The sequence below is a fragment of the Neoarthrinium moseri genome (genome assembly GCF_022829205.1).
Source record: "Neoarthrinium moseri strain CBS 164.80 chromosome Unknown scaffold1_Wmoseri_CBS_16480, whole genome shotgun sequence".
NCBI lineage: Eukaryota > Fungi > Ascomycota > Sordariomycetes > Amphisphaeriales > Apiosporaceae > Neoarthrinium > Neoarthrinium moseri.
This window is the reverse complement of record NW_026055115.1, coordinates 2,158,997-2,185,097: the sequence shown is the minus strand read 5'-3', so window position 1 is coordinate 2,185,097 and position 26,101 is coordinate 2,158,997. Positions and strand designations below refer to the sequence as shown.

General features: G+C 50.8%; 10 protein-coding genes across 10 annotated transcripts; 5 read left to right on the top strand and 5 right to left on the bottom strand.

The window, feature by feature from the left end:
• Positions 1 to 471: 471 nt before the first annotated feature.
• Positions 472 to 1,338, bottom strand: JN550_000695 (uncharacterized protein; the record flags this gene model as incomplete). Its single annotated transcript, XM_049318750.1, has 1 exon — positions 472 to 1,338. One exon carries the CDS (start codon positions 1,336 to 1,338, stop codon positions 472 to 474), a length of 867 nt encoding a protein of 288 aa, XP_049177984.1.
• A 518-nt stretch (positions 1,339 to 1,856) lies between these two features.
• JN550_000694 (uncharacterized protein) lies at positions 1,857 to 2,636 on the bottom strand (the record flags this gene model as incomplete). Its single annotated transcript, XM_049318739.1, has 3 exons — positions 1,857 to 2,127; positions 2,186 to 2,397; positions 2,469 to 2,636. The coding sequence occupies 3 exons, from the start codon at positions 2,634 to 2,636 to the stop codon at positions 1,857 to 1,859; spliced, it is 651 nt and encodes a 216-aa protein (XP_049177983.1).
• A 2,363-nt stretch (positions 2,637 to 4,999) lies between these two features.
• Positions 5,000 to 6,479, top strand: JN550_000693 (uncharacterized protein; the record flags this gene model as incomplete). Its single annotated transcript, XM_049318728.1, has 7 exons — positions 5,000 to 5,143; positions 5,201 to 5,237; positions 5,285 to 5,514; positions 5,562 to 5,580; positions 5,671 to 5,878; positions 5,928 to 6,017; positions 6,311 to 6,479. 7 exons carry the CDS (start codon positions 5,000 to 5,002, stop codon positions 6,477 to 6,479), a joined length of 897 nt encoding a protein of 298 aa, XP_049177982.1.
• A 377-nt stretch (positions 6,480 to 6,856) lies between these two features.
• On the bottom strand, positions 6,857 to 10,517 carry JN550_000692 (uncharacterized protein; the record flags this gene model as incomplete). The annotated part of the gene is made up of 12 exons (XM_049318717.1): positions 6,857 to 7,056; positions 7,109 to 7,151; positions 7,205 to 7,437; positions 7,489 to 7,575; positions 7,741 to 7,782; positions 7,831 to 7,924; positions 7,976 to 8,097; positions 8,148 to 9,002; positions 9,057 to 9,095; positions 9,298 to 9,338; positions 9,669 to 9,807; positions 9,914 to 10,517. 12 exons carry the CDS (start codon positions 10,515 to 10,517, stop codon positions 6,857 to 6,859), a joined length of 2,499 nt encoding a protein of 832 aa, XP_049177981.1.
• A 562-nt stretch (positions 10,518 to 11,079) lies between these two features.
• Positions 11,080 to 12,135, bottom strand: JN550_000691 (uncharacterized protein; the record flags this gene model as incomplete). The annotated part of the gene is made up of 1 exon (XM_049318706.1): positions 11,080 to 12,135. One exon carries the CDS (start codon positions 12,133 to 12,135, stop codon positions 11,080 to 11,082), a length of 1,056 nt encoding a protein of 351 aa, XP_049177980.1.
• A 1,770-nt stretch (positions 12,136 to 13,905) lies between these two features.
• On the top strand, positions 13,906 to 15,563 carry JN550_000690 (uncharacterized protein; the record flags this gene model as incomplete). Its single annotated transcript, XM_049318695.1, has 6 exons — positions 13,906 to 14,067; positions 14,241 to 14,345; positions 14,407 to 14,780; positions 14,862 to 14,929; positions 15,008 to 15,265; positions 15,397 to 15,563. The coding sequence occupies 6 exons, from the start codon at positions 13,906 to 13,908 to the stop codon at positions 15,561 to 15,563; spliced, it is 1,134 nt and encodes a 377-aa protein (XP_049177979.1).
• A 615-nt stretch (positions 15,564 to 16,178) lies between these two features.
• Positions 16,179 to 17,944, top strand: JN550_000689 (uncharacterized protein; the record flags this gene model as incomplete). The annotated part of the gene is made up of 4 exons (XM_049318684.1): positions 16,179 to 16,435; positions 16,488 to 16,710; positions 16,838 to 16,875; positions 16,930 to 17,944. 4 exons carry the CDS (start codon positions 16,179 to 16,181, stop codon positions 17,942 to 17,944), a joined length of 1,533 nt encoding a protein of 510 aa, XP_049177978.1.
• Positions 17,945 to 19,519: 1,575 nt separating this feature from the next.
• JN550_000688 (uncharacterized protein) lies at positions 19,520 to 22,201 on the top strand (the record flags this gene model as incomplete). The annotated part of the gene is made up of 1 exon (XM_049318673.1): positions 19,520 to 22,201. One exon carries the CDS (start codon positions 19,520 to 19,522, stop codon positions 22,199 to 22,201), a length of 2,682 nt encoding a protein of 893 aa, XP_049177977.1.
• Positions 22,202 to 22,285: 84 nt separating this feature from the next.
• JN550_000687 (uncharacterized protein) lies at positions 22,286 to 23,389 on the bottom strand (the record flags this gene model as incomplete). The annotated part of the gene is made up of 2 exons (XM_049318662.1): positions 22,286 to 22,790; positions 22,860 to 23,389. The coding sequence occupies 2 exons, from the start codon at positions 23,387 to 23,389 to the stop codon at positions 22,286 to 22,288; spliced, it is 1,035 nt and encodes a 344-aa protein (XP_049177976.1).
• Positions 23,390 to 24,944: 1,555 nt separating this feature from the next.
• On the top strand, positions 24,945 to 26,087 carry JN550_000686 (uncharacterized protein; the record flags this gene model as incomplete). The annotated part of the gene is made up of 1 exon (XM_049318651.1): positions 24,945 to 26,087. The coding sequence occupies one exon, from the start codon at positions 24,945 to 24,947 to the stop codon at positions 26,085 to 26,087; it is 1,143 nt and encodes a 380-aa protein (XP_049177975.1).
• Between the last annotated feature and the right edge of the window lie 14 nt (positions 26,088 to 26,101).

Below are 26,101 nucleotides of genomic sequence, written 5' to 3'. Positions count from 1 at the left end.
GATCTCTGGGCGAGTTGCCTCCTCGATGTCCACGCAGTAGTATTACTAATCCACACATATCTGCACAGCTCCGACAGTGTATGGCTGCTAGAGTTGCAGTTCGCTCGCCCTCATCACTATTGGCATTCAATGCCATCTCACTTTGTGACTTTCTTACTTTTGAGATACTGAGCTGAAGCCACTCAGATCTAATGCTTTAGGTTCATCGGCACACTATGGGCGAGCTGAATGACATACCGAGTGTGTGCGTCCATGTACACATTAGAGTACAGTAAGAACGATATCGTGGAGAGCTCCAATTGATTCCCATGGATATGAATTATGAAGTTTGTTGATCCAAATGCATGCTTGCCATGAAGGTGATTGGATATTTGCGACGATCAAAGACCTGAGATGTCGTCATTCATCCGCCAACCTTTCCCCTGCCGCCTTCAAATGGATACCAAGGGCATCTCAATATCAGGTCTCCATCTAGCCAACTCGACCTTGACTCGGCCAGAGTCCCACATGCTTCCAGAATGCTCTTCCATCCAGCACTCGGCCAAGAAGAGGCGTATCTCGTGGAAGCGCGCGAACTCCCTCCTCTTCCATCAGCTCGCCTACCCAGCTCAGCAACTCTTTCTGTCGCGCAACTTGACTTTCCTCAAACTGAGCTGGATTCTCCTCGGCATCGCGCACAACCTGGATCGCCCAATCTTGAACCAAGTCCCACCAATCATAGGTATGCAAGTCACACAGCAGCCATCGCTTTCCGGGGGTAAAGCTTCGGTGCAGAGCTATGATTGCTCTTGAGACGTCTTTGCCGTGGATGAGGTGAAGAGCACCCTTTGCCTTCAACTCTGCCTTTGACTTGACCACGCGATCGACCCAATTACGAGGTTGCCGAGCACCCCCGTACAGCCCCGCAAGGTCCAAAACAGCACCACGAGCAACGGCCATTAGCTCGTCCTCGGCAATGGCGCGCGGGTTTGCCGCATCGTAGGGCGAGTTCTCGTCCTGCCAGCTTTCACCCTTCCAGATACTTGTCGCACCCAACTGGATGTAGTTCGGGTTGGCGCCAGCATGAGTCTTCCCGTAAAATTTTGTTAAGTGGCTAGACTGACCTCTACCCTTCAGAGGAAACGTGATCAAGACGGTGGCTGCTGCTGGGAGTCTTCTGAATTGACCTTCGTCTTCCGACTCTGGCTCGTAGCGAAAGGGTATCGTGCCGTTGCGTCCGTCTGAGGTAGTAGCTGCGTATTGGATGCCATGTTTCTCAAGCAACGGAATTAAGAAGGTCGATGTCCAACCCGCACCCAGGATCAAGAGGTCGACGTGCTCAGGGTCTGGTCTCAACATTTTGCTGCGTGTGGATGCTAAGGTGACGTCGACGGTTTGGTGTTTTGAAGTGGGACCTCACGGTACAGGGCGCATCAGCTCACCTTACACTAAGCCATCACGCGCTAAAGACGCAGTGCCTGTAGACCTTAAAAAAATTGCCGATTGGCTACCATAATGCATATGCGAAGACGGAACCTTGGTACCAACGACCTACATGTCACCAGTGCACGCCTGGCTCCGAATCGCATTGCATGTTTTTATCAGCGCGCAGAGCCAGCGTACACTCTGGGGCCCAAACGTCATCTTCATGAATTGAATCAGAAGGAGTGTAGTTCAATTGATAAGGCCAAGCGCAAAATATGTACATGCATAGGTACGTATCCACTAAGTGAATGTAATGGGGATACAATAACGATAGGGGTTACGGCTTCACCTAGCCAATCTCCCAGCTTCCAAGATCGATCAACATGACCGCCAGCAATGGTCGGGCAGGGGCGCCCATTCTACCCGACTCCTTGCGTTGCAGCTTCCCATCTTCAAGCAGCATTGATTCTACTGACCAAGAACCGAGCTGCGTCGGAGGCATCTGCACCATATGTCAGGTGGGCTGCTGTGATGATCAATGTCCCATCACAGACGAGGTCGCCCAGCGCGCAATAGATCTTGGTGTTCTGGGTTGGGTAGTTGCGGATGCGGCCATTCTCTTGCTCGTACTGAGTGTCACCGAACAGGACTATTCCAGCAATTCTCGAGATGACGGAGGAACTGAGTTGCTCGACCGCACGGTGGGTCATCGCTGCGCCTTGGCTATGAAGCGTCTGAGTTAGTCTACAGTCCAGTGCTTGTAACAGAAACAGTCACTGACCTGTAGCCACCGGCCACGATCTTTGAATTGGGACATTGGGTGGCAGCACGTGTGAGCAGGCTTGTCATCAAGGAGATACCAGCAAGATCAGCACCTCCCGGGAGGAAGTTGGTACTGAGAAGCGCGGCGTATGTCACTCCCTCTGTCGCAACTTTGGAAGATCCGAAGGCAGCTTTCAGACGATCGGACACTTCGGGTCCAACAATTGCGCCCTAAATGCAACACAGTGCTTAGTCTGCGAGCCTATGAAAGGAGGCACGCGATTCTACAGAATATAACCTACCATGTTTCCGACCTCAGTGCTTCCCCGAGAAAAGATGAAAATCACATCTCGACACCCACCAACGGTGAACTCGTTCGAGATAGTGCCTGTCTGGCGCTTTGCAGGCGCAACAGAGACCGGCGACGCCAGTACACTTGAAACGAGAGTGAAAATGACCGAGAGCTTCATGGTGAATTGGAAGCGGCGCTATCCGTAGGCTTGAGATGGCAGCGATGGGACGAATGCTGTTTTATCTTGCTGGTGATACAGGAATCTCTCATTCGAACCTCAACCCGGAGGCTCATCGCTGATCTTATAGACATTGGTAGTCAACGCGATTCTGAGAAGACTTAGATTTCTGCCTCGGCTTCAAGAGCCCTTCGTTTCGCCTTTATTGGACGACCTTGCGAAAAACGACCTATGTGCTGCATCGCATCCCCTGTGCTTACTGACTGCATCGTGGAGTACAGCACATGTATATGCAAACATCTTTGGACGCAGGGCGCCAGACACGGATGTTTGGCAAAAAGGGGATTAACTCGACAGGCCAAGTCGGTATTATGACCAAAACATTGCTTTTCGTCTTGGAAGATACCCGCCAAGTAGCTTCTTCAGACTTGGGGAATCCGTGTGGGGATTTGGAGAAATCAGGTAGCCTTGAGTCTGCGTGACTTCGCAAGATTTCCTATTTTGGGACTCTGCTCTGCCCCAAATACCCCAAATTCCAGTCAGCACCAAATTGCACCAATTGCAGGTGGCATCCCTATGTAGAAACTTCACACTAGCCTTGGTCCAACTCCGCCACACGGGGTGCAGATGTCAAAGTGTCAAATCAGAGAGTAAGAGGAGTACCGAGGTATTGCACCTTACCCATTTATAAAAGCCGCCAAGTCCACTATCTTAGAATTGGAAAGAGATAGAACAGACGACGCGACTAACATATGTTAGACTAATGAGTCCGAACGCACGATTTCATCCTAAGCAGTAAAGTCGGCTCGCATGCGGAAGACTACACTCCGTACATTGGCATCGTGACCATACAGGCAGCCACCATCACACAAGCAACAGCTTTCGCGAATAGTTACTTTACTTGTTCGATGTCGTGCCTCGGCAAGGTCTCCCGGAGCAGCACGAGAGATATCCATATGCTTTACAAGAGCACGCTTGTTCCTTTTGTAACCGAAACGTTCCTCATTCCTTATCTCAAAGACTTACCTGTGTGGGCCGTCCTCCTTTTTCTCGAATTTTAATATATAGCTCAGCCGAGTATGAGTATCAATCAAGGTGCTCTCCACCATCATGTCTTGAGTCCCCTTTGAGATAACCCTCGTATCTCAGGCTATATTGGAAAGAAACTCGTTGATTGTATGGCCAATTCAAACCTTATCATTCTTGGCATAAGCCATCTCGAAAATAGCAGAAATATCTTCCAAACAGTGTCCTTGGTGGTGCAAGAAGGGAGCTAGTCAAAGTAATATGTCATTGCCGGATCTCAAATATGACTTCTCAACGCTGCTATTGCATTCTGAGAGTGTGGATTGTAGAGATTCGTCAGATCAAAGGCCTTCAGAAGAGTGTAGTGCTCAGAACAGAAGCCCGTTCGGAGTGAGGCACAACTTCCAAAGCTAGAAGATCGGTCAAGTGCGACCCCGTCGCCAATGAATAGTCCATGGTCGTCCAAGCATTGCCGGCACATGCAGAGTGAAAGAGTTTCCATTAATTGATTAGATGGAATAAGATCTGTTCCGAAAATTGTCTTCTAATCAGTAACTCGCATTGCCTCCACGGATTCAACTTAACTGCCATATTCTGACGTTGATCTTTCTACACCGCACCATAAGGCTAGTTGCTGATCGACGGAGGGAGCGTCTGATCTACAAAAGTAGTCAAAGCTTCTAGAAGATCTTGATCGACATTAGCCGTCGTTGGGCTGGTCCTCGAAATCTGGGGGTTTCATGCGAGTAGTTTGCTACGGTGCATGGGATTGGTAGCATCGACTAGTTAGCCCATTGAAGCAAATGGGAGGCGCACCGGCGGGATCCACACCTAAGGCGATTGCGCATGGAAGACTTCGGTCAATCCGGGGAACTACCCAGGCATCTGGTTATCGTCTGTGCTGCGCCGTTGCAAGATCCTAGCATTTCAAGCCTAACTGGCATATAATCGCATAGTGATGCTGACTAGGTGGTCCTAGTACGTGGTCCTAGTACTTGTTTAGCGCCATGAATCGTGGCCATCTAATTTGGAGCCGCAGGGCAAGCATTCCAACTTGCTTCACCAAAGCTAGTTTAGTCCGACATTGGCGCGGCAGCCTCTAAAGTTCGGCCGTTAACAAATGGCATCGTCGTCATCGCGTAGAACTTTTCCACATAGGATGTTACGGATATGTGGAAAGTGGGCTAGATATCAGATGAAATACTGGATAGCGGTCAACGATGTAGCTCGACTCCCTTTTGTGATTGAAATGTTCTTCATCTCTTTTATTCTGTGCTGGACGCATTTCGGAACGCAAGACCATCGGTTCATTCACTTTCCTTAATTCATTCGGAACCATGGAGTCTCAGCAACCTAATCTGTTCGCCGTTGTGGCGATAACAATGGCGGCGGCAACACTGACTCTAGTGCTACGCCTCATCGCCCGGCGGATGACCAAAGTTCCTTTGTGGTGGGATGATTATCTGTGCATTTTAGCATACGTCTGTTCACATTGCCATCAAGATCGTGAGGCGACACATTGCTAACGTCATCTGCAGTTCTTAGGTGTCGCATGGAGTGCGTTGTTGCTATCATGTAAGTCTTTGCCCTCATTCTTTGAGACGCCTTCTAATAGTTTTCAGGGGTGCCTTTCGGGTTTGGTCTGCATCTCAAAGATGTAGGGACGACTGCGCAGGAATCCCTCACCAACTCCTTGTTCTTCTGTTATCTTGCAGAACTTTTCTACGCATTCTCACTAGCGTTCTCGAAGCTAGCCATCTTATCATTCTACTGGCGGATGTTCCAAAGATCAGCGATCAAGATCCCGTTAATAATTCTTGCCATCTGTGCTGTGGTCTGGTTGATTCTACGGGTATGTCAGACTTCAATGCTCTGTGCTAACACCACTAATCTGATCAGACTTTCCTTGCTATCTTTCGTAAGCAACACCCCCTGAGCAGTCTGTACTATATGTCCAGACGAAGAGCTTCCAAGCCCCAACCATTCTTATTCACTAACCAACATCTAGACTGCGTGCCGGTTCAAGCGTTCTGGGATAAATCAATTCCTGATGCTACCTGTCTTATTGATGACTCGAAGTTTTTCTTCGGATCGGTTCTGGCCCATCTCGTTCTTGACTTGGCGATTCTTACTCTGCCGGTTGTCCAAGTACACAGGCTGCAGTTACGGACGGCTCAGAAGATCGGCGTCACTGCTATGTTCATGTTTGGAATTCTGTGAGCTATCCAGCTTGGTCGAGGAAGTCATACATACTAATCGTGTCAGGGTCTGCATTGCCTCAGTCATAGTTCTCGTCTATTCTATATCATATGACACCAAATCATCAGAAATGTCGTGGAATATCGCTCCTATTATGTGAGTATTCGAGCTACCTTCCCCTTTCGACCATCACTGATTCTGAGTATGATATGGGCCACAGTGGAGGTCAATCTTGCAATTATCTCGGCTTGCATGCCCATGCTCCGCCCTATCTTCATGAAGGCCTTCCATCGGATCTTCCCTCATGCTTCCTTAGGTTCAATCGAAGACCGTTTCCGACCCAACCGAACGAAGTCATTCATTCAAATGGCGGCAATGAGGACAAAAACCAAACTCGCAGACGATTCAGAGTCAATGCATCACTTGGCTGAGTCACCACGAGACAATAGCTTTGCCAAGGACGATAGTTTTGGTGGCCGTACGACGGGACCAAAGGTTTCCATCACTGGCAATGAAGTTCCTTACGATGTTGAACTAGCGAGTTCACCTCCAGGCTCCGAGGGAGGTATTTTGGTCAGGAGCGAAACGTTTGTACGTGTATCGCAAGCGAGAATCTGAGATACGCGGCATACGCCAGACTTGCCGGGTGTGCGATACAAGGGTCCCCACGACCGTAACCAAAAGGTTGCATAACAGACTTTAGATTCAGATAATGATTAATGCTATAGTTTTATACCCTTCATTCGTCTATTGTCGACTTAATGCTTTTCAATCAGCTGTGACTTTCTTTCGCGATCGCCGGCAGACCTCATGTAGTACATGGCGTTGATGAGAACACCGGGTCGACTATCTCTGTGCTGATCTCAAGGGATATCTCACACGTGTCAAAAGTCTGTATTTGAGAATACATAGAATTCAAAGATTTTGTGTAGCTACTTCATTGTAATAGGAGACCTTATGGTACAAAACTATCCAAAGTGCCAACTTTTCGTGCTTTAAGCTAGAGCGAGAATCTTTGTAGCAGCGTGCTCGGATGCGATGATGATCGCGGCAGAAGGGTTGCCTGTTATGTGGCCAGGGAAAATTGAAGCGTCAACAACAAACAGGTTATCCATGCCGTACACTTTAGTGTTCGTATCTATGACAGATGTACCATTATTCACACGACCATCATCCAAGCCGAGCTTGCTAGTACCTAGAAATTCCGTCAGTCATGTAGATTGCGAGTGAAAATTGGCTAAACCCACCAATCCAGTGGTTCGCACATCGTGCTCCAGTTGTTGCGGGTAGCTGGTGAAAGTCAGCATCCTATAAGGTACTGACGAGTAGTCATTTCCACCTACCGAGTTTACGAACTGAGTGACGGTCTGTCCCGGCTTCGGTGCAATCCAGGTTAACCCAGATATACCCTTCAAGGAGTCTTGCAGATTCTCAATCCCCTTGATAATAGCTGCCTTGTCATTATCATCATGAAGATAGGGTGCAGTCGAAACTACAGTGTTTAAACTACTGCTGAGCTTCATACGACCACGTGACACGGCACCGGTGCCAAGGTATTGTGTAATAGTCATGGAGGCTGATCTGCTTAGTATTTGTTGTAAAGTACGAACAAGGGTCTGGTACTCACTTTTTTGAGAACCCTCCACACGTGATTGCCAATGTAGATGACGTTCACGGCCATCAGCTCCAGTAATGATTTCCCAGAACATGGGACCTTTTTGTTGTGTTAGATGTCAGCAGTTCTCAATCAATAGTGCTCTCTGTTCGTGAGTTGCGTCTTCCAGCTATTGATAATTATGCCCCTCAAGAACATACAGTTTTCTCTGCAAGTCTGCTGGGGTGGTAGGAATTGATGCAGTTGATGCCCGGATGTACTTACCAACGTTGGGAGCAGCTTGTGTGAGAATACCAGTTCTTCCTTCTATTCACTTGTCAGCTAGCTATTTGAAAGCATATGTATACGCCTTACTTAGATAGGCTTGCGCATCGCTTTGAACTGGATTGTTGTATGCGCCATAGAAGTCGTAAAATACAACATTTGGGTGCGACACTTGAACATCAGTCTATATTTGTCAATCAGTGGTCCCTCGGGGCTTGTTGGACTGCATCCTTACACCAACGTGATCATCCAGATTGTAGCCCACGGGGAGATTGATCCAAGAGTCCTGAGATATCATTGTAGGGCCATCTGATGAGCTCTTGACGACGTTGAGCTGATCTGTGGGCCCAATTCCACCTACACTTCGATTTAGCTCGGATTCCATTCCTCCATGCCGGAACACTCACTGCGCATAAGTAATTTGGCTGAACCGAAGGCACCAGCTGAAACGATAACCCTTCCTGTCTTCGGGGTCACCGATACAACACCAGAGTAGCCAGAGCCACCATTGCACTCGAGTTCCACGCCAGTCGCATGACCGCCGGTGCGCACCACTCTTTTGGCTATCGTGTTTGTCCACAATGTGAACTCCTTTCGCTGGCTTGCACTAAGCAAGTACGTAGCCAGAGGGCCGCCCCTCTCACCTCCAGAGAACATGAAGGTGCTGTGGCCATAGGTGCGATTCTTCTGATCTGGATGGTCATTGGGGACAATATACTTCCATCCAGAAGCGTTCAAACCGCTACTCAGCATATCGAAGCCCTGCTGCAAGTAGAGTTTGCCGTCTGTCGATGGAACAGTTGTGCCCGGGATCCGGGAGAACAACTTCTGCGTGGCTGCAGCTACGTCTGTATTCTTCCAACCATCGGGGAAGTTAAAATCCCAGTCCGCCGGATGCGGTTTCCACCATAGTCCTGAATTGACTGCTGTTCCACCTCCTAAGACGCAGCCTGCCATTTGGTCTACGTCAGTGCAGACTATGCCCTTAGGATCTGACCATATCTCATTACTAAGCCCAGGTACATCGAACCGTGTTAGATTCGTGCCATCGAGCCACTTCGGCTTCATCGTCCCTCCCCATCTTCCTGACGATGGTGGGCCTTTCTCAATCAGCAGCACCGTGTGCCCAGCCTCGGATAGTCGATCAGCGATGGGTATTCCACCTGCTCCGGAGCCCACAACTATGTAGTCATAGGTCTGGTTGGCATTTGCCGCAGCGCATGCTGCAGGGGAGGCTATAGCGGCTGCATTCGCTTGCAGCCCTGTAATCAATCAGCTCAACTATCATTCAGAGCACAAACCTCCATCGGGCTTACCAAGCGACACAGCAGCAGCAAGAGTGACTATGGATTGAGCTGAATACATAATCAGAAAAGGCCCGAAGTCTCCTAGCTAGATACTCCACATAACTGGGCGTCACAGCCAAAGAAATCCAGGTCTTTAATAGATAGCAACCAGACTCACCCAGTTGCTTCCCACACAACTGTATACGCACGGCGTTCGGGACCCCTGAATTCCCCACATTACCCCAGGTTAGGACAAGGATATTCAACTTACCCGGAGAGCCGACATTGGAACCAGCGATCTGGATAATAGTTCTACACCATTAGCTTAACCCATCTGACAAGCTTAATCCGACGACGTATGGTTGCTATTGGTTAGCTGGATGAATACGAGATACCCAGCTGCACGTGGTCAAGCACCAAATACGATCCTGGATTTGCCGATGGCAAGAGCTGGTGTTGCACGTTCCGAACTGACGCCACACCGGCATATCATGGTTTAAATGAGACATCGGAGTGTTGAAACTCCCGAGCCTCGACAAAGATAGGGCCTAGTTCTCATGGTTGGCGTTACGTATCTATCCCGGAAATCTTAACAGGTGCTTTCCCCCTCTGCCCCGGTCTCCTTTGGTCCAGATTTCTCACAAGTCAGTACCGTTTGGGTTCCAAGCGACGGGGATATCACGCTCCGGCTTGGAGACTGTCTTGTGGCCTTTGAGTGCCACGTCCTTCCACCCAAGGGCACTGCAATTGATTGTCCCCTGAAATTTGCGGCAATCGTTGCCTTTCCGATAATCATAGGTCAGCCTTTCTTGTTAAAGACAAGCCCCTCTCTAGAGACAATAGTTGAAACGATACATGGAAGAAGGTATAATTATAGGAGTGCATACCAGAAAAGACCAGGTACCCCATGTTCGTCTCCCAACGTTTCGGGCTCTCATTATCAACCCATGGCGGCGATAATGGGAGACCACTCCATTGAAACCAGAATTTGGGCGCCCGAAAACTGTTCTTTTCAAAAGCCTTCAAGCGTGCTTCCTCGGGATCCAGGTTGCCGCTTTCTTCTGCTGAAACAGACCTCTGGTCCAAACCATCAAACTCAAGCGCGTGTCCTTCGCAAGTTTGACTGCTGCGTGCAAGATGGTTCTTAGAGACCCCGGATGCGTCATTGTCTTCTAGAGCAGATATCGTTTGTTCCAAAGTTTTCCTACTTCCTGCCAAAACTACAGTAGCTTGCAGCAAGTCGGGCATTAACAATGTCCCAATGATTCCTTGTCCGTTTTCTGTTAATCGAAAGAGCTCGAATATCGGATATTGATCTTTCCCCGACTTGAATTTCTCCCACGCGGTACACTTGCATTCGTAAGAACCAAACGATCTCCTCACATCAAAGGAGCCATCATGATGCCCTCGTTTTCCACCTTTTGCGCTGCTTCGCCCCACTCTGTTGTGCATGTGCCGCGACGAAAATGCCGCCTCCTGCCAGTCCTCCATGCTAACATGAGCGGATGGTAATGGTAAGGGTTGTTCAAGTATGTTTGCTGCTTTGCCATGGACCCATCGAGTAATGCACGCACGCTGGAATCTCGCGGATTGTTGGAGAAACTCGATGCAGTTTGGCAAATTCATTTTTCATAATGCATTGGCTCTTGAAGTCCGCTGCGATAAGATGTCTGCGAGAATGCCGCGCTAATGGAAGTCTATGCGTCATTACAACGTACTGTGTGCGCACCAATATTCGGCCACACCGCACGTTGCCAACGTTGACTAGGACGATTTAATTTTTAACTAAGGAATATCAATTTGCTGTATATTGGGGTGCCAGCCATTCGCGGATATGGAGTCTCAGATGTAGTTTAGTAGGTAACTTCCATTAGACTCTCTAATTAAGATCAGTACATATGTTTCATCACGACAGGAGCTATAATCACCTCGCTGTAGTTCAAATATTAAGACTCTATCATGAATAAATTAAAATGTTCTAATCGTAGTTGTACAGTACCGTGAACGATGAGAATGGTTGCACATTCCGCGTAACCGTCCACGATTCCGCTCCTTAATCCAGCCATGAGAATAGTACCTGATGGAAGGCAACAGGGTCTTGCATGAATGGCGCATGGCCTAGTCCCGGAAACATATGGAAAGTAGAGTTAGGAATGGCAGCTGCTGTAGCCGGACCGATAACATCGTAGTGGCCCAATGTGGCAGCGACTGTGGGAGAGGACCAGGCCTTGCCAAGAGCAGTTATATCATTTTCGCCGACCATGAGGTACGTTCTCGTCTTTAACAATGGTAGATGATAGAGGATGGGCTGGCTCAGGAGAGCATCAGTAACAAGGGCCATGACGTAAGCGTACTCGCTGCCGTAGTCGTTGGCGTAGATATCGGCGAGCATCTTGACCCAGACATCGTATGCGGGCTCCCAGGTAGCGTTGGGGAAGTAGGTAGCTTGCTCGTAGGCTTTCAGGGAATCAAATGTCTGTACGACTTGAGTCTCGTAAATCTGGTCGATTGGCAGAAACGGCACGCCCTTGGCTACCCAGTCCTCCAAACCGAGCGGGTCAACTAATATGAGTTGGTGCACGGTGTCGGGATACATGAGGCCATAACGAGCGGCGATCATTCCGCCCATGGAGTGACCCATCACGGTAACAGGATTGGTGATATTCAACGCCGTGAGTAGACTGTTGATGTTCATGGCTTGCTGGTCCACGCTATACGAGTAGCCCTGGGGTTTGCTGGATTTGCAGAAGCCGATGTCGTCCGGCAGAATCACGCGGAAGCCCGCTGCTGACAAGTTACGCGCGGTATCTGCCCAGGTGGCGCCGCAGAAATTCCCGCCATGAAGGAGGACCGCCGTCTTACTGTCAGTTCCGCAATCGGATGCCGAGGGAACATCCATGAACGCCATAGACAGGTTTTGGCGTTGATTGTAGAAGTTGAACTGTCGTATAGGCCATGGGTACGTAAAGTTTGACCCGTAAAGATTGGCTGGTAAGGGGCCATCGTAGATAGTTCCTATAGGATCTGGATTTGCCTGTGCTCGCACGACCGTAACAGCACCGAGTAACAGCGCCGAGTATGCGCCCGCAAGTGAACAGTTAGGCTTCATCTTGATCACAGTTGTAGAGAGGATGATTGAAGAGCTAGCGACAACTCGGGCGGTGGCAGAAATGGCGAAACTGTACTGGTGTTTCTCTTATTGGCCGATGAAGGGCGCCTCCGTTACATTTGCTGCAAACCTACCAGGCTTGGAAGATGATGGGAAAACAGCAGGGCATGGATGGCCTTTTGGCTTCATGTCCGTATTTGCAGATGCACTTGTAAGAGAAAACAAGGGCTGGGGATCTGATCCACACTGCTGCAGCTTACGGCACAGCCATGATACCCTTGTTTATATCTCCCCGCGCAGCACGCCCTGGCGTCAGTGGCCAACCAGACCCGCTAGAGCAAGACTAGTTCATCTCCGACCCCAGTGTACCCATGCGATGCGACCCGTACCTCAGAACAAGGTTTCGGCTGGGCAGCCGGGCTTCGCTGGGACACTCTTTATACCCGGGAATATTTCCAACGATTGACAACACCTTCTCAATGAAGCACCTCGGCTATCTCTCAGCCGGCATCCTAGTTAACCTCCAACCATTCTATCTCATCGGCGCATTTGGCTCAGCATGTTGTGCTGTTTTATTGCCCGGCTCTCCCGCATCTAATCCGCGGCTTGGGAGAACAGAGTGTAGTGACATGACGTATGATTCTAGTCCAGTCGTCAAGGACATTTTGTCATGGCTAACATTTGTCACCGCAACTGTGCAAATAGTCAACCATGTGATAACCCACTTTTACGCTTTAGTAATGTGAAGAGGAAAAAAATAATTTCATTTCTCGATACGTTGACCGGGGTTGACTAGGGGGCAAACGCGGGGGATGAGAGAGCAGGCCGGCCCGATAACACCTAGTAAACGACTGCCCTGGCCAAGTCAACTTGCTAGCGGTAGTCGTCGCCTTTGCCCTTTCTGTGCTGTTGCCTTCGGTCCATTTCGGATCGAACCCTGGACAGGCTTGACTGCATCTGCAGGGTTGCTCGGAGATCCACTGCCCATCTCACCAACCGGAACCTCGGTCGCGTTGGACCGCGATCGAGAGCAGTAAACCCACTGGTACCGGTGCTATGGTATCGTCATTTAAATATCGCATCGCAGTGTAACGACGAAGAAAGCTTCAACTCCGCATAGTGGAGAGTCACACCCTCAAAATACAATACAACATATTTGCACGATCCGTGAGAGAAATTTTTTTTCTTCTTAGAACGTTTGGTTAGCCTTCGATGTTAGCGGATATAATCTCCATAATCAGCCTCCGAGGTAATGAGTAGCTGTTGCAAATGCTGGAGCTGTGGCAGCCCAATTGTAGATTTTGGTTCCGGTCGTGATCTTTTTCGCGCTTTCCGCGGTTTTCCGCATCCCCGCGGGACCCTTCGCCTAATTGCGGCTGCAACACTACACATCCTACCAGTGGTCTGCGAATCTTATCCTGAATGTCACTAGCAATTCAGACAGTATGGTGGTATTTGTAATGGCCGGTTTCATGTAAGGATCGTGCAGTATCGATTGGAGTGCCCAGGTCCAAGCAGGTTAAGAAAAGTAGCAGCGAGAGTGTTGCTTTCGCTTCCGTTAGTTTCGGTCGTGTATCGCGCCTGCATTAGATTGTGTGCTTACGCCAGGGCTGGTAGGGGTCAACAGGTGTATGGCGTTAAGCGAGGTTTAACAATTAGTATATCACCTTCAACCCCACCCTATGCTGATTCCAACTGGATGTCAACCGTTTTGTACTTTTGTGTAAGAACACCTCAATTGCAGAGTGGGCACGGTCACCTCAAGCACCAATGTCTGGGAACATTCCTGGCCCAAGCAGAGCCTTGGAGATCCAAGTGCCGTGCATTGTGTTTCTCGTTGTGACGCCAGCATTCGTTGGAATGCGCTTTTTGGCACGAGTAAAGTCCAAGGCAGGCTTTGGATGGGATGATTGGACTAGTTTGGCATCTGCTGTAAGTATAATTTGCCCGGACGCATACCCTAGTTACGGTCATGATGTCGTGAAACCCTATATGAAAAGGAACCACACCCACACAGCAGCTCGCTGTATGCGTTCAGCTCGGCCTTGGATAACGCTGGCTAGTCTGCAACCATAAAACTCAGCTTTAACAATCTCCATGAACAGATCTTCGCCATAATCGTCATGGCCTTCATGTTGGCCGCATGTAGCTACGGCTTTGGACAGCATATGGCCAACCTTTCACCAGCGAACAAAATTATGACCCTCAAGGTAACTCATCAAAAGAACTTTGGCCAATGAACACTCACTAATAACAGCACCTGCTGCTCAGATGTTCTTTGTCAGCCAGATTTTCTACAAACTCACAATCAACACGACGAAGATATCGATTCTCCTGTTATACCTTCGTATCTTCGTCCAGAGGTGGTTTCGGACCGCATGCTATGTTCTCTCGTCGATTATCGCCGCCTACATGATAGCTGCTTTCTCCGCCTCCGTTTTTCAATGCACACCCGTGGCACGAGCCTGGAATAAAACCATACCCGGGACTTGCATCTCCATAACCACCAACTGGTACGCCAATGCTGGTTTTTCAATTGCAACTGATTTCACCATACTTGCCCTCCCGATGCAGCCGATCTATTCCTCAAATCTGAAGCTAAAGCAGAAAATTGCGGTCATGGGTCTCTTTGCCTTTGGTTCCTTGTAAGTACACCGTCATATGTCATCCCTCGCTTATAGCATCGCTGAATAGTTCCGCAAGCTAACGTTAGAACTGCTGAACAGTGTGGCAGTCACAAGTATCCTTCGCATGCAAACCCTTGACCTCTCGTCTACCAGCCCAGATACAACTTGTAGGTCGACCCTCTGCACCAGCATTACACTTTTTATTCGGACAACAGCGTGTTTGCTAATTGGTATGCTATTAATAGACGATCTTGACTCTTCTATCTGGACCATGATCGAAGAGAATATCGCCATAATCTGCTCCTGCTTGCCGATGATGCGGGGACCTCTCTCCATCTGTTTCCCGAGTGTGTTCTCTTCACAATCGGCCAATAGCCACTATAACGCTGGCCATAGTTCAAAAAAGAGCAGCACGACTGGGTCGAATTCTGAAGGGTTAGGATCTTCAAGAAGCCAATGGTCGCGGCTTCAAGGCTATCCCACTGATCGGGCCGGCATCAATCGTATGTGCGACCGAAATCATGCTTATACCCCCTTTGGCAAGTTTGGAGCTTCAAAGACATGTGGTTTTGCACAAGCCACCAGCCCTATTGATTCCCTTATCCGGACAAAGCGCTGACCGTAAATACTATAGTCAACGAGATCAGCGGGACCAACAAACGCCCATCCCAGGACAGCACTGGCCAGATCCTGCCAGCAGGGAGGGAGAATGGCATCGAGGTAGAGGTTTCTAGTGAAGCTAAGGCGATACGAAAGGTTCTTCAATACAAAGTTTCTTACTCTGCCGCAGATGGACGATAATAGTTTAGTGGATTAATAGAGGGCATGTATTTCCCATTCATGAAGTGATGTCTGGTTGTGGATACCGAAATAGGTCCTACATGTGTTGGAATTGTGAGCCACATGAAGGGGTTCAACGCTAGATGAGCTAATCACCAAGTTACAAACTATATAGATGTACATAATATTGTCATCATGTCCAATGACGTTCAATGACAACAGCTTTCTTTAAGTAAGCCACGGGTGCTTCCACGAATCCTGGTTTATGACGATGCCAAAGTGAATGCCCATCGATTGCTATAGGCCCCCAAGCGCACACCGCTCAAAATACCGTCTTGAAAAGTTCATATTTATAAGAAATCGACGCGAACCCCCGAATAAATTGCTTAAAGTGTCCAATTCTACCGCTATGGAGTCGCTATTGAGAACTGTGGGCTGAGATGTCCACTTGTACATTCTGCAGTCACTGTGCCGACCATGCTCTTTTGAGTTTAGCCCAGTCTTACAAACAGCCACCAGCAGCGGATCACGCCATATCTCAACATGCAAGCATGCTTCCTCAAAGAATCCACAATTGCTCAAAATGTGATACAAGCGTCCTCATTCTCAATTTTGATGGCTGAGCATACATCAATCATGTCTAGGTTCAAATCAATTGACGGCCCGGTGGCGCAGCCTCCCGACATGCTAGACGAGGTCGAGCAAGGCGACTTTCGGTCTATTGACCCGCACAGTGGTGTGAAACGGGGCCTTAAGACACGGCATCTGAGTATGATGGCCCTGGCTGGTATCATCGGGCCTGGGCTTCTTGTTGGAGCAGGAGGTGCTTTGGCAAGTGGTGGGCCGGCCTCTCTACTAATTGGATTTGGTGTTATCGGAATAATCGCATTCAGGTAAAGCCATACTTGTACGTTCTGGACAAGACTGATTCTGACAACACTGTAGTATCATGCAGAGCCTGGGTGAACTCACGACACTTTACCCAAGCGGAGGCGCTTTCACGGCTCTGGCAGATCGCTTCGTTGACAAGGCTTTTGGAGTGGCTGTTGGGTGGAACTATTTCATCATTTGGGTTGCAGTGCTCGCAAACGAATATAACGCAGTCACAAGCATCTTGGTGTTTTGGAGCGAGAAAGTGCCTGTTTGGGGTTACTTCCTACTTTTATGGGTCAGTTGGATCTCACTCGGTCAACTTGAGCCTTGTAGCTGACAAGTCTTAATCTGCCTTCCTCGGCTTTCAACTTCTAGGAGTAGAAAGCTTCGGTGAGGCTGAGTTTTGGCTCGCTCTGATTAAGCTACTGGGGCTCGTCGCATATTTCCTTTTCTCTATCATGTAGGTACTCAAAGTACGAGAACATTATCTCGAGCCCACTAACCAAGCAAATAGTTATGTCTCTGGAGGCGTCAAAGGCGCAGATGCCCTCGGTGCTCGATATTGGCACGACCCTGGCCCGTTCGTTGAAGGTTTTCGAGGCGTCGCAACTGTCTTTGTGTTTTGCTCCACCTTCTACGCTGGTGTAGAATCAGTCGCGGTCGCCGCAACTGAAACAAAGAATCCGAAAGTGGCAGTTCCTTTGGCCATTCGACAGACGTTCTGGAGAATAATCTTCATCTACATGGGTTCCGCATTGTTCTTTGGCCTCACGTGCCCTTCGAACGCAGACGGCCTGATCAATGGGTCTAGTCGTGCGCTGAAAAGCCCGATGACGATCGCCATTCAAAATGCAGGCTTCCCGGCTGGTGTACACCTGATAAATGCTTTTATCCTGGTAACGTGCATATCTGCCATCAACAGCAGCATCTATATTGCGTCCAGGACCCTTTTGTTCATGGCCCAAGACGGGAAAGCCCCGAAAATCTTCGGCACAACAAACAGGAAAACCGGGGTGCCCATCCCAGCGGTGCTTTTCGCCAACGCATGTGGAGCCCTGTCCTTGATGAATATCAGTACTGGCGCAGGTAATGCGTTCACGTATATCGTCAACCTCAGCGGTGTGTCCACCTTCCTTGTATGGGGATCGATATCGTTCACCCACATCCGGTTTCGCCAAGCGTGGAAAGCTCAGGGATATCATACTCACGATCTACCCTTTACCTCCTTTCTATATCCTTGGAACGCGTATTTCGGATTAGCCGCCAATATGTTCCTAGCTTTGGTTCAAGGTTGGACAACATTGAGCCCGTTCGAAGCAGGTCGATTTGTTGATGCATATATACTGCTTCCTCTCTTTCCAATCATTTATTTCGGATATAAGCTGGTATTCCGCACCCGGTTTTGGCGCGTGGAAGAGATTGACCTCCAAGCAGGGCGTCGACGTGACCTGGACGAGGCCAAAGAGATTCAAAACGGACAACTTGATAGCCATCAGAGTCTATGGAGGCGCTTAATCAGAAACTTCTGAAGAAACAAGCTTTGGATCAGATCGGACCAAAAATCAAGAGAGTGAACGGGTGATGATTGCATCATTGATCTCTCCACACACAGTGCTGGATACAGAAACGTTACATATCTGACATTCCGAGACCCCAGAAGTCTATAGTTCGGCGAAGGTAATGATGGTTTCGATCCGAAGAGAAGTTCCAGAGAAACCCACTTGCTACGCGAACATGCCGTCAAGAAGCAAGGTGTATAACCTCCAACTCTCCAGGAGTGGGGTGACACTGGACCTATGTAGACGCGTCCTAGCCATGTCATTTCCGATGTGAAGGTTTCATAATTCGGATGGGCCTTTACGTGATTGGATGCCCGAATTAGAACCCCGTAATCCAGGCACACGGATTTGGGATGACGGGACTTAAACGAAGGTTAAGCTTATATTAGTCCCAGAGGTGTCTTGCGTAATGCACGGACATTCTAGGTGTTCCCCAAGTCCGTATACAATTAGCCTTGCAAGACGCTATTTTAACTACGACATCCATTAGATGGGACGAATCATAAAGTAGTACACTTGACGTGGCCTTGAGATCATCAGAAGGTATAATAAGCCAGTCTTAGTCCGCTTCCGTGTATACCGTCAAAGGGCAAGTCTCCAAAGCGTTGCATCCCCATTCACGAGCTTGACAAACACACCGGCAAAGCGTGCTCTGCTCATTATTTCTTCTTCTAGTCATCCAAAATGCAGCTCTTCAATATCCTCGCTATCTACTTGTCCGTATTGACTGCTACCGTGACGGCACAAAACATTACATGCACGTCGGGTACATATGCCTGCGAAAAGTAAGGATTTCAACCACACTTCTGTCACTTTTCGCTAACATGTCTACCAAGTCCAAGCAGCGGCGTGTCAAACATCAGGGTCTGCAATGGAGGTATCTGGATGATTTCGGCTTCGTGCGAAGAAGGCTGGAAATGTGCGGTTGACAACGCTGGAGGATGTACCTGCCGTGCATAACGATAATAATAATGAACGACGTCACGAGCAGGAATTGGGGAAATTAGAGGGGGTTCCAGACCTTCGATTCTATAATGTACTTCATAATTAATCATTTATAATCAAACAGAGAATCTGCAGCTCTTGGTGGTAACACAGTCTTCGCGTCTCGCTGTTGAACCTACCCGTCCGGAGGCCGGATTTGGGGAATGGCGTAGGGCGGTCAGCAACCCACACTCTATTCCAACCACAAACGCACTTCACGTTGATGAAGTGGTGAGAACAGTGATGCGAAGAATTGGTAGAGACAATCATAGTCAGCATACACATCGGGAGACTTCTTCTGTACAATAGCAAGAACCCCAGTGCCGAACATCGTTAAGTGCATATGGCCCACGTTATGCATTAGGCGCTAGGGAGCTAGCTGCCTGTGGCCTCAGACTTCCGGCCAAGTCCCTGACATCATGCAAAGCCTCGCCATGGTCGACCGACGCGTCGACGCGCAACTCATCCGGCTTGAGGGTAAATGCAGTTCTAGTGAGATGAAGCCAGAGAGCGACACAGCCAGCGAATTCACATGGCCCTAACATCCGCACCGTGGCCAAAATGTCAAGCCCCGCCAAGAAGCGGAAGCTCAATAAGGATGGCAAGAAGCCTTCTTTGCCGTCCAGAGGCCTCGAGTACTTCTTCGCCAAACAAAGGAAGAATGGCGACCCGTCAAATGGAGCAACTCTGCCGGGGAAGTCGACAGACGAGACGCCGGGCCATGAGCTGACGGATGAGGAACTTGCACGGAAGCTGCAGGCAGAGTGGGACCAAGAAGCAGCAGCAGCAGAGAGGCGCAACGAGGCCGCACCGCAGGTCGAGAAGTCTATGGAAGTAGACACGGATGAAACGAATGGCGCTGCAGAGAACTCGGCAGAGAAATTATCAGAAGTTTTGGAAGCACCTCCCATCCCGGTGACAACAAAAACAAAGGGACCAAGCACATTATCTCTACAATCCGTTGCTGATTCGGTGGACGCGGTCTCTGAATCGATTCCCCTTGACCAAAGCCCTCTGACGTTCGAACCTGGGAGATACGTGTCGCAACTTCAAGCTCACTGGGCTGGCGAAGGCGGGGATGCGTCCTACGCCCTCTTGACACGCTGTTTCGTGCTGGTCAGCGGCACTCAGAGCCGGATCAAGATCGTAGACACCCTCGTCAACTGCCTTCGCGTGCTGATCGAGGGAGATCCCAGCAGCTTGCTTCCTGCCGTGTGGCTGGCGACCAACTCCATTTCACCTCCCTACATCTCACTAGAATTGGGTCTTGGCGGATCGGCCATATCCAAGGCCTTGAAGCAAGTCTGTGGGCTCGACAATCGTTCACTCAAGGCCATCTATGACAAGTATGGCGATGCTGGTGATGTCGCGTTTGAGGCGAAGAAAAAGCAAAGCTTTACGCTGCGTAAACCGAAGCCCTTGACTATCAAAGGCGTCTATCAGTCTCTAGTCAAGATTGCCAATAGCCAGGGGCAGGGAAGCGCGGAGGTCAAGCAGCGGTTGGTTGACCGTTTACTCCAGGACGCTCGGGGAGGCGAAGAGAGCCGGTTTGTCGTTCGTACTCTGTGTCAGCATTTGCGCATCGGGGCCGTCAAAACGACCATGTTGATCGCACTTTCGCGGGCATTCTTACTATCCAGGCCACCAGGGGCCGATTTCCTCTTGAGATCAACGGCGGACCTGTCAAAGCTGAAGAAAGAGGAACTGGCTGAGGTGTGGGGTAGAACCGAGGAGATCGTCAAGGCGTGCTTTGCCCGGCGGCCAAATTATAACGACCTCATTCCTGTCATGCTTGAGATTGGCGTTTGCGAGGAGCTGCTGATACGGTGTGGGTTGACATTGCACATACCCCTCAGACCTATGCTGGGCAGCATCACGAGAGACTTGTCCGAGATGCTCACAAAACTGCAAGGGAGAGACTTCGCCTGCGAATTCAAGTACGATGGCCAACGAGCTCAGGTTCATTGCGATGAGAAAGGCAAAGTCTCGATTTTCTCGCGGCACTTGGAGGTCATGACGGACAAGTACCCAGACCTGGTCGAGTTGGTTCCCAAGATTAGGGGAGAAGGTGTCAGTAGCTTCATCATGGAGGGTGAAGTAGTGGCAGTTGATAGCCAGACCGGTGAGCTCAAGAACTTCCAGACTCTCACAAATCGTGCCCGGAAGGATGTCGCGATCGGGAGTATCACGATAGACGTCTGTCTGTTCGCATTCGACCTCATGTATCTCAACGGCCAGCCTCTCCTTGATAGGCCCTTCCGTGAGCGTAGGGAACTTCTGAAGTCCCTTTTCACAGAAGTGCCGAACCACTTTACCTGGGTGAAGAATCTTGACGCCACATCCCAAGACTCAGAGGCAGTTCTCGACTTTTTCAAGCAAGCCACCGATGTGAAGTGCGAAGGAATCATGGTCAAAATCCTCGACAACCTTGTCGACCTTCCCGCCCCTGACACAGACTTGCCCAATTCCGATGCGGCCATTGAGGCATCGGGCACAACTGCGACCAAGTCAAAGGCCAAAGCCAAACCCGATCCCAAATCGAATGGGGAGAAGAAGAGCCGACGGAAGCCCTTGCTCGCGACTTATGAGCCTGACAAGCGGCTGGATTCCTGGCTGAAAGTCAAGAAGGACTACAGTTCCTCGTTCGACACTCTCGATCTCGTGCCCGTTGCGGGCTGGCACGGTCAAGGCCGCAAGGCCAAGTGGTGGTCGCCGATCCTGCTCGCTGTTCGGAACGAGCAGACAGGCCAGCTCGAAGCCGTCTGCAAGTGCATGTCTGGATTCACAGACGCATTCTACAAAGCGAACAGGGCCTTCTATGACGATGGGTCCGGGGACACCGGGGAAGAAAACGGAGGCGAAGCAGAGGGCTCGGAAGACGACGATGGTGATGACGAAGAAGAAAGCGAGGAACGGGCCAATAAGAAATACAAGAACGTCCACCGCGTCAAGCCGAGCTTCATCGAGTACAGCGGACACCCGGACGTCTGGTTCGAGCCTCAGGAGGTCTGGGAAATGGCTTTTGCTGATATCACGATCTCACCTACATACACAGCCGCCATAGGACTCGTGAGCCAGGACCGAGGCCTCAGCTTGAGATTCCCTCGATTCCTAAAGAAGAGGGACGATAAAGGGATAGATGACGCGAGCACGAGCGACTTTTTGGCCGGGCTGTGGCGAAAACAGGAGGCCAAGGCACCGACGGCTCCCGTGAAAGAGGAAGATGGAGAGGAGGAAGAATGAGCGTCATATCCAGGCGTTTTCTTTCATTATATGGTAGCGTCAAATCTAGATGAGCGACTGCGTTAGATAATACATGGATTTGGATCACTGCTTCCAGCTTCGGTAGACAGTCCGCGAGCCATATTTCTCTCCCTTCTTCAGCAGGACCTGGCCCTTCCACTCGTCCACGTTGGCCGCATTGACGAATCGACTCGGCTCGACGCAGAACCCGCTCCTGGCGCCACGGGCCGGAACTCCCTCGACGGCGGGCACGTCGATGTACTTGCCGGTGTAGAACTGGAATGCGGGCTCGGTGCTGAGGACTTCGAGGTGAATGCCGGAGTCGGGGTGGCTTGCGGAGACAAGCTTGGTCAGGGCCTGAGAACGAGTGTCCACGGGTACAGAGCTAGGCGAGGTCGACGGCACGACAAAACAGTCGTCAATATCGGGGTCCACGGCACCGAGGGTGAACGGCTTGTTCGTTGCAACCTTGGAGAAGGTTGTTGGGCCTGCAGTGGGGATTCCGCTGTCGTCGACGGGAAGGTAGGATGCTGTGCAGAGCTGGACCTTGGTGCCTTCAATGGTAGGCTTGCCGGCGAGGTTAAAGTACCTGGATATGTTAGCAACTCGACTCCTATGTTCCCCCACTTCAGTGAGGTGTATGAATTGTGATGCTTACGAGTGATTTGTCATGTTAATGACCGTCTCGTCGGCGCCTCCAGTGAGTTCGGCCTCGTATTCCATGCCCAAGACTGTGACCGTATTCCCATCCACATTTTGTGTCCCGCTGGTGTACACGACCTTCACCAACACCTCGCCTGGGAAGCCTTCGTCGCCATCCTCACTCTTCAATGTAAACTCGACACTCTCCCCGCCCTGGAGCCCGTCCACGCCAGGAATGTTTCTGATGCCAACTCTTTTAGGCCCCTCCCAGACACGCTTGCCCCAGCCGACGATACCGCCGTGTAAGTTGTTGGGGCCGTTGTTGGCGGCTAGAGTGTATGACTTGCCGCCGTTGAGCGAGTCGAGCTTTGCATTCTTGGTACGGTTCGCAACGCGGCCAATGGTCTCGCCGAAGTAGGGGCCGTTGTGTGACTTGTACAGCTCCTGTGTCGGGAAGCCCTGCACAATGTTTACGCCGGCGACGGTGAGGGACTGGATGATGGCGCCCAGGGGCAAGAGGGAGATCTCAGGCTCGGGGTTGGCCATGGTGATATTCCTCTTCGAATTGGGAAAGATGCGGGGTAGCTTCGAGCTCGAAATTGGGATGTATAGGGCACTTGGAGAACTGACTGAAATGGTTCTCTAGCAAATTGAATGAAGGGCGAGTAGAGAATAGCGAGATTTATCCTCCCTCTCAGAAACTTAGTCGTCCGCGACCCAGGACCACAGACTGCATTCAGGCTATTTACGTGTCCGCACGAGTCCTCCAGCTTGTTGGTGGGACATATGCGAGCTTCACCCCGCGATGGTGGGGGTTTCCAGCGGGGTAATTGGAGAAATATGACGGGCCATTCCACCGAGACGAGACCCCGTGTGACGCAGTTTCGTGAGAGGGGATTGGGGCGTCTAGTTGCGGCCATGGCAGACATGAGCCTTGGCTTCACTGCGAACAGGCCATGCCAACGATCATAGCTGACTGCCTGCATGAGCCTCGAGAACACAGCTTGGGCGTTCCGGTCAGTTGTTGAAACAGACGTTGACATGCAGTCGCTCTTTACAAAGTGCACCGTCAACGTGGATGCGGCCTGCGGGCCAAGACTCAGGGCCAGTTGGTGGAGTAAACTCGCAGATCCCAGCGTTTTGGCCAGCCGGGAAAGCAGGGCAAGCCAGCAATGCAGCTCGCTGATCAGCAGCTGTGGAGATTGTCAGAGTCCAGCAATAAGGTAGTTTCTAGTGCTAACCAGTAGCAGGACACCAGAAATACCTTTGGACGGAGAGAGATCGTAGCAGGACTATATAATGAACGATTTGAGGAATGCCGCTGTTCGAAACATCTCACGTTTCTTCGTAACCGTCGTATCAATCCTGGGGGAGCGTATAGATCGCGAGGCTGTCGATATCCCCCTGCAACAGCTCTGGTGGCCGTGCTATGGCTGATACTCCAGTATTACTGTAGCCATCACGGTGGTCTGAACGCTTTGCAATGAAAGGAGAAGCGAAACCTTGGGGTTTTGCGGTGATACAAACTGAAGTTGGCAATACAAAGTAGACAGCAGACGGTTGTCGGCCAATCTGCCGAAACTGCCCGACATCCATGCTCCTAAGTTGACTAGATCTTAAGTGAGAACAGCTCCGACTACTGGTCTCAGGTACCTAGAGGTGCTGTGCCTAACTCAAGGTACAAGGTGGGCAGGTAGGGAGGGCAGGTAGGGAGGGCAGGTAGGACGCTACATGGTCAAGTCCAGTCACGGGTGGCTCTGTAGGCACTCAACCAGGGAACGTGCTCGTTGAGTGGCTGCCCGTGGCCAATTGTGAGCCCCTACGCTGTGAAGCTGCTCGGCGGACGGTTTCCAGGCAGGGACGGCCAACAAGCGGGCAAGCTTCTGGCTGGGTCTGAGACCAGCCCGACTGCAATTCACGAATGACCAAATCCGCATCCACACACTTGGGATAACCCTTCGTGGCATTCGGACCTTTCCCTGAGACGGCCTTTCGGCGCCCAAGAGACATCTGTCGCTCACCATTCGAAACTACCCGGGCCCCTTCCCTTCCCATGGGATATTAAGACGGTGACCTGAGCTCTTCACGAGCCGTACGCCCAATGCCAGATCGCCATTCCTCCTCGCCGGCAGCGGCCCCGACGAACCCACGGCCACCCGCCGACTCCTCACCAACTAATCCGATAAGCTACCTGGACCCTGCACGCCAGCCCGCCATGTCGGATTCGTCCTCACCAAAAGCAACCCCCAAGCGCAAGAGAGATGATCTCGCCCTCGAGCAAAAGCTTTCCACTAGCCCAGCTCCCAAAGCATTCGCGCACCCCGTCTTCTCATTTCAACCTCATAGTTCGTCATCGTCGGATTCGGCCGAGGATGGGAACAGCAGCCCTCGCACCAAGGTTGCCAATAAGTTCCGCCATCTGTCATTAGAAAGTGGGGGCGGGGTGACGCCCAAAACCCTCCCAGATGGCAGCGTCAGCCGTACCGGGGTTCGTGAGGAACACGCGCGCCCCAGGCATTCACCGGAGCCCCTGATCTTTGACTTCAACGGGGCCGCTGAGGACGATGACAAGATGGACGACATGCAGTGGGACGAAGCAGAGGAGAGCGCGATGCGAAAACGCCACAAGCTCCTGCAGTTCGATGCCGCCCAGTGTAGTCCAGGCCCGCGTGGAGAGAGCAGCGCCGACGCGGCTGGCCCTGTCCAAGTCCAAGTCGGCGAGGACGGGAGGCTCAAGCTCGAGACGGCTGTAGACCCGGCAATGGTACGGGTAGCCAAGGCCGGAAACGCTGGCGACTTCAAGAAGGCCTATCCCTCGATTAACCGTCTGTCGGACTCCAAGTCACGCAGTCGCAGGCGGCCAACCACCCCTCCCCTGGGCCCATCTAGGCGCAAGCCCACGGAGGGTCTTCCCCAAGAGCCCACCATCGTGGACCCCGTCCGAGCCGCATTGACGTGGCACGAGGATGAGATCACGGTGTATGACCCGGAGGACAAGAACGACGACGGCACTGGCCTGAACGGGATCGGATTCAGGCCCACCCCAGCCGTTGCATATCAACGAGCCCAGAAGCGCAAAAAGCAGCTTTCAGAGTACAAGAAGCGAGAGGAGAGCGAGGCCAGAGCCATACGCAATCAGAAACGCAGAGAACAGCTCGGCGGTGGGACGGAGATGAAGAGGACCCATTCCATGGTTCGAGTGCGCTTCTCCGACGTGGAACCGGAGACTTTGGTTACCACTTGAACCAGGCATGCACC